This window comes from Dipodomys merriami, unplaced genomic scaffold, assembly GCF_024711535.1.
Source record: "Dipodomys merriami isolate MVZ:Mamm:240054 unplaced genomic scaffold, mDipMer1.0.p SCAF_406, whole genome shotgun sequence".
Classification (NCBI taxonomy): domain Eukaryota; kingdom Metazoa; phylum Chordata; class Mammalia; order Rodentia; family Heteromyidae; genus Dipodomys; species Dipodomys merriami.
In genome coordinates, this window is record NW_027205671.1 from 819203 (window position 1) to 825948 (window position 6746).

Sequence of the window (6746 nt, forward strand, 5' to 3'; positions counted from 1 at the left end):
GACAGGGCAGCCCCAGGAGCTCACGGGAGGAGTTACAGAGCAGATAGAGGGGAGCTGGAGAATATTGGGGACCAGAGGGACAGGGCAACCCCAGGAGCTCAGGGGAGCAGGCACAGAGCAGCTTTAGGGGAGTTGGGGAATATTGAGGGGCTGGAGGGACAGGGCACCTTCAGGAGTTCAGGGGAGCAGTTACAGACCAGATTCAGGGGAGCTGGAGAATGTTGGGGGGCTGGAGGGACAGGGCAGCCCCAGGAGCTCAGGGGAGCAGTTACAGACCAGGTACAGGGGAGCTGGAGAATGTTGGGGGGCCAGAGGGACAGGGCAGCCCCAGGTATCTCATAGGAGCAATTACAGACCAGATAAAGGGGAGCTGGAGAATATTGGGGGGCCAGAGGGACAGGGCACCTTCAGGGGCTCAGAGGAGCAGTTACAGACCAGATACAGGAGAGCTGGAGAATTTTGTGGGGCTGGAGGAACAGGGCAGCCCCAGGTATGGCAGGGGAGCAATTACAGACCAGGGACAGGGGAACTTGAAAATATTGGGGGGCTGGAGAGACAGGGCAACTTCAGGAGCTCAGGGGAGCAGGCACTGAGCATCAACATGGGAGCTGGGGAATATTGTGGGCTGCAGGGACAGGGCAAGCCCAGGAGCTCAGGTGAGCAGGCACAGACCAGATACAGGGGAGCTGGAGAATATTGGGGGACTGGAGGAACAGGGCAGGCCCAGGTATCCCAGGGGAGTAATTACAGACCAGGCACAGGGCAGCTGGAGAATATTGGGGGGCTGGAGGGACAGGGCACCTTCAGGGGCTCAGGAGATGAGTTACAGACCAGATACAGGGGGGCTGGAGAATGTTGGGGGGCTGGAGGAACAGGGCAGCCCCAGGTATCTCAGGGGAGCAGTTACAGACCAGGTACAGGAGATCTGGAAAATATTGGGGGACTGGAGGGACAGGGCAGCCCAGGAGCTCAGGGGAGCAGGCACAGAGCAATTTTAGGGAGCTGGGGAATATTGGGGGGCTAGAAGGACAGGGCACCTTCAGGAGCTCAGGGAGCAGTTACAGACCAGCTACAGGGGAGCTGGAGAATATTGGGGGGCTGCAAGGACAGGGCAGACCCAGGAGCTCAGGGGAGCAGTTACAGACTAGGTACAGGGGAGCTGGAGAATGTTGGGGGGCTGCAGGGACAGGGCAGACCCAGGAGCTCAGGAGAGCAGCCACAGAGCAGCTGTAGGGAGCTGGAGAATATTGGGGGGCCAGAGGGACAGGGCAGAACCAGGAGCTCAGGGGAGCAGGCACAGAGCAGATACAGGGGAGCTGGAGAATGTTGGGGGGCTGGAGGGACAGGGAAGCCCCAGGTGTCTCAGAGGAGCAGTTACAGACCAGATACGGGGAGCTGGAGAATATTGGTGGGCTGGAGGAACAGGGCAGCTGCACGAGCTCAGTGGAGCAGTTACAGACCAGATACAGGGGAGCTGGAGAATATTGGGGGGCTGCAGGGACAGGGCAGCCCCAGGAGCTCAGGGGAGCAGCTACAGAGCAGCTTTAGGGGAGCTGGGGAATATTGGGGGTCTGGAGGGACAGGGCAGCCCCAGGAGCTCATGGGAGGAGTTACAGACCAGATAGAGGGGAGCTGGAGAATATTGGGGGCCAGAGGGACAGGGCAGCCCCAGGAGCTCAGGAGAGCAGGCACAGAGCAGCTTTAGGGAGCTGGGGTATAGTGGGGGGCCAGAGGGACAGGGCAGCCCCAGGAGCTCAGGGGAGCAGGCATAGAGCAGCTATGGGGAGCTAGGGAATGTTGGGGGGCTGGAGGGACAGAGCAGCCCCAGGAGCTCAAGGGAGCAGGCACAGATGAGCTCCAGAGGAGCTGGAGAATTTTGGGGTGCTGGAGGAACAGGGAAGCCCCAGGTATCTCAGTGGAGCAGTTACAGACCAGGTACAGGGGAGCTGGAGAATATTGGGGGGCTAGAGATACAGGACAGCTTCAGGAGCTCAGGGGAGCAGTTACAGACCAGGTACAGAGGAGCTGGAGAATGTTGGGGGGCTGGAGGGACTGGGCAGCCCCAGGAGCTCAGGGGAGCAGTTACAGACCAGGTACAGGGGAGCTGGAGAATGTTGGGGGGCTGGAGGGACAGGGCAGCTGCACGAGCTCAGGGGAGCAGGCACAGAGCAGCTTTAGGGAGCTGGGGTATAGTGGGGGGCCAGAGGGACAGGGCAGCCCCAGGAGCTCAGGGGAGCAGGCACAGAGCAGATACAGGGGAGCTGGAGAGTATTGGGGGGCTAGAGATACAGGACAGCTTCAGGAGCTCAGGGGAGCAGTTACAGACCAGATACAGGGGAGCTGGAGAGTATTGGGGTGCTGCAAGGACAGGGCAGCCCCAGGAGCTCAGGGGAGCACTTACAGACCAGGTACAGGGAAGCTGAAAATATTGGGGGGCCAGAGGAACAAGACAGCCCCAGGAGCTCAGGGGAGCAGCTACAGAGCAGCTTTAGGGCAGCTGGAGAATGTTGGGGGGCCAGAGGGACAGGGCAGCCTCAGGAGCTCAGGGGAGCAGGCATAGAGCAGCTTTAGGGCAGCTGGAGAATGTTGGGGGGCTGGAGGGGCAGGGCAGCCCCAGGAGCTCAGGGGAGCAGGCATAGAGCAGCTATGGGGAGCTAGGAATGTTAGGGGGCTGCAGGGACAGAGCAGCCCCAGGAGCTCAGGAGAGCAAACACAGATGAGCTACAGAGGAGCTGTAGAATTTTGGGGTGCTGGAGGAACAGGGCAGCCCCAGGAGCTCATAGGCAAGGCATCAGAGCTACAGTCCACTTTGTAGCAGGTACCGAGCAGCTGAGGAGCAGAGACAGCTGAGGCCCGGGGCAGGCTTCGGCCCCCTGAGGAGCAGGCAAATGCCAGGGCCGGACACGGGAGAGCCGAGCTTCCCGGCCAGAGCAACCAGACCCAGGGCAGCCGCTCCTCAGTATGGAAGGCCGGGCTGAGTGTGGAGGCTGGTGGCCACAGAGCTGCTGTCCAGGCCAAGCAAAGGGTCCTGAGGATGGAGAGACGCTGGCAGGGGCTTCTGGAGCAAGCAGGGAGCAGAATGGAAGAGAGCGGCCTGGGCTGCAGCGCAGGGGCCACGCCAGGGTCCGAGGCCCGGCTGGGGATGGGTGTCTGTCCTGCAGGCACAGGCAGGGCCAGAGGGAGGCCAGGTTGGAGCCACACTTGGGCAGGACGAGGTAGGAGACAACCCAGGGCTCCTGCAGGGAAGAGGGAGGTACTGTGAAAAGCAGTGAGGCCAGGCAGGGTCACCCTGAGAGCCCCAAGCACAGGGGCAGAGCCAGAGGACCCCGCTCTGTAAGGATGCGACCGGCTCCAGAAGCAAGGAGGGCCGTGATGTCCCGGGCCATAGCCGCAGCGGCATTGCCGGGGCCGCCGCAGGGGCTGGGGGACCTGCTGTCCCTCCTTACACGAGCCCCTGCTCCCCCCAGCTCCCCCCTGCTCCCCCCAGCTCCCCCCAGCCCACACAGCATGGCCCCTCCCACGGCTGAGGCCTGGGGAATAACCAGTGGGCCAGGAAGCCAGCGGGCGAGGGCACCGGCTCTGGCTGAGCACACGGTGGAGTGGGCGCGTGTGTGCCACAGACACCAGTGCTGGAGGCCGGGAGGTGTGGGGCGGCTCCCACTGGAGCAGAGCGGCGGCAGCTCTGGGCCACGGGCTTGGGGGAGGGGGGGACTTAACAAGAGCACACGGAGCAGCAGGCCAGCACACCCCAGAAGAAGGAAGCGGAGCCCACTCAGGGCCTGCGCAGAGACTGCCAGTCAGAAGAGGCCTGCCATCTTCCTGAGGGGCAGGCACCGCAGCCTCCAGGGCTCAGGAACAAAAAACTACCTCCTGGGGTCCGGAGGTCCTGGTCACCACAGCGGAGAGGGGCAGGTGGGGGGGAGAGGCAGAGCTGCGGCCTGCACCTGCAGGACGGACCTAGACGCCAGGACAGGTCAGGGCCTCCGCTGGACAGGAGGGGACAGGAGGGGGGGCCGTGAGTGACCCTCAGGAAGCACCCAGGAAGACGGGAGGAGGGGCCTGTCCAAGGATGGGCCATCTCACAAGCCTAAGATCCCAGACCGCTGGGGTAGGGTCCCACGGACGAGTAGGAGGTGGCAGGGATCACTTCAGGGAATGTTCCAGAGCCCAGAGCCCAGACCCGGGGGGGGGGGGGGGGAAACGGTGAGGGGGGAAGGGAAGAAGGGGGCTGGGCTGGCCTGCCTAGCCTCACAGCAAGTTCTACAAGACAAAGCCCTCAAAGGCAAATGTGTGGGCCAGGGTTCTAGGGCTGGGGCACAGAAGGGATGAGGCCCAGGCCCTGTGTCCCAGCACTGTTAGACTCACCCACAGCACAACCAGGACCCAGGACCATGACCCCCAGCAGAGTCAGGACCCGGGGCCATGACCCCCAGCAGAGTCAGGACCCGGGGCCACGACCCCCAGCAGAGTCAGGACCCAGGACCATGACCCCCAGCAGAGTCAGGACCCGGGGCCATGACCCCCAGCAGAGTCAGGACCCAGGACCACGACCCCCAGCAGAGTCAGGACCCGGGGCCAAGAACCACAGCACAGCCAGCTTGGGCAAGAGGTCATGAAGGGCAGAGGGCGTGGGGATATAGTACAGCACAAACAGGACAGGGACATGGGGTCTGGGCTCTGAGGTGCAGGGACACGGGGTCTGGGCCCTCACAGGACGGGGACAGGAGGTCTGGGCCCTCAAGGGCTGGCACTCGGGCCTGGGGCAGCCATGTCCCACACCAAACTCTCTTGGTACTTCCTCTCTTGCAGCCAGCACCACAGCCCCATCCGTCTTCCCCTTGGCTCCCAGCTGTGGAGTCAGTTCTGGCTCCACGGCGGCCCTCGGCTGCCTGGTCAGCGGCTTCTTCCCCAACCCGGTCACCGTGTCATGGATGTCCGGAGCGGCCGAGTTGACCGGCGGCGTGCGCACCTTCCCATCTGTTCTGAAGTCAGGGCTCTATTCGCTCAACAGCATGGTGACGGTGCCCTCCGGCACCTGGCCCAGCCAGACCGTCACCTGCCATGTAGTCCACCCGGCCAGCAACACCAAGGTGGACAAGACCATTGGTAAGGAGACGGCCCGAGGGAGGGACCCCGGGAGCCAGGCATGGGTCGGCTGCCCCGCCTGGACACGCCAGGGTGGGCAGTTCATGCCAGAGGGGGCTGCAGGCCAGGCTCCTGTCTGTCTCTCACCTTGAGGAACCCAGTGGCCCGGCCTCTCTCCGTCGGGGAAGGCCCTCTGGGCGGATGCTCTCCTCAGCCCCAGACAGAGCTGCCCAGAATCACAACCAGGGTCAGCTGGCGTCTAATCTGAGCCCTCGCCAGGGACCAACGCTCCAATCCGTCAGCATGGAGCCTCCTCACCTCAGGCCCCAGTAACCACAACCTTCTTTTGGCAGAGCCCAGGTCTTCGGAGCCCCCCTTGCCAAGATGCCATTGCCCAAGTAAGTTGCCAGACCTAAGCCCCCAAAGCCCCCAGCCTCAGGACTTAGAAACAGCCAAAAACAGTGTCCATTGGAGGGAGGCCCCCCTGCTGACCTCTTCCTCCATGTCTTCCCACATAGAACCTGCGTGCGACCTAGGACCATTTGTCCTCATCTTCCCTCCAAACCCGAAGGACACACTCATGATCTCCCAAGTCCCCAAGGTCACCTGTGTGGTGGGAGATGTGAGCCGGGATAACCCAGAGGTCGAGATCACCTGGTTCATGGATGATGTGGAGGTACACGAGGCCCAGACGCTGCCCCCAGAACAGCAGTACAACAGCACACTCCGAGTGGTCAGCGTCCTGTCCGTCCAGCACCAGGACTGGCTGTCAGGAAAGGAGTTCAAGTGCAAAGTCAAGAACAAGGACCTCCCAGCCCCCATCGAGAAAACCATCTCCAAAGTCAAAGGTGGGAGCAATGTGCTGAGAGCGCCGGGTGGCCACGCCCACGGGGCGGAGCCTGGCGTGGACAGCCCTCAGCCCTGCAGTGACCTCTGCTGACCTCTGTCCCCACAGGGCAACCCCGAGAGCCACAAGTGTACGTCTTGCCACCGCCAAAGGAGCAGATGACCAATGCAAAGCTCAGCGTGACCTGCTTGGTACAAGGATTCTACCCTGAGGATATCGTTGTGGAATGGAGGAACAATGGCCGGCCAGAGGAGAGCTACAAGAGCGCCCCACCCGTCATGGACTCCGATGGGTCCTACTTCCTGTACAGCAAGCTGTCAGTAGACAAGAGCGCGTGGGAGACAGGAGACACCTTCACCTGCTCCGTGATGCACGAGGCCCTGCACAACCACTTCACGCAGAAGACCATCTCCCGGTCTCCGGGTAAATGAGAGCTGGGCCTCAGCAGCCGGCGCCTCCCTCTGGGCCTCGGTCCACAGGAGGCTGGCACCCGCCACCCCTCCCCATGTAAATAAAGCACCCAGTGAAGCCTGGGACCTGCGAGGATGTCCTGGTCTTTTCTGAGGCTCAGAGCCCATCTCCTGCCTGGGCCTTGTGCAGCGGGGACAGGCCGGGCTCCAAGGGCTCGGCCGCCACCACCCAGGGAGGGATTCGGCCAGATCGCGCCCAGTGGGGAAGCCAGCTAGGGACTTGGCCCTCGGGGAGAAGCAGCCCAGGCCCCACAGCCCCTCCCTCAGGCATCCCTCCCGGCCCACGGCCCCGGACAGACAGCCTTACACACACCCTCGGAGCCCAGCCCAAGAGGGCAGGCACA

General features: G+C 62.9%; 1 gene segment (V, D, J or C); it reads left to right on the forward strand.

Moving 5' to 3' along the window:
• Nucleotides 1-601: 601 nt before the first annotated feature.
• On the forward strand, nt 602-6478 carry LOC138806728 (Ig gamma-2A chain C region, A allele-like). The segment is given in 6 exon segments: nt 602-656; nt 4031-4108; nt 4810-5106; nt 5439-5483; nt 5604-5933; nt 6041-6478. Coding segments are annotated over 6 exon segments (1128 nt in total).
• Nucleotides 6479-6746: the final 268 nt, after the last annotated feature.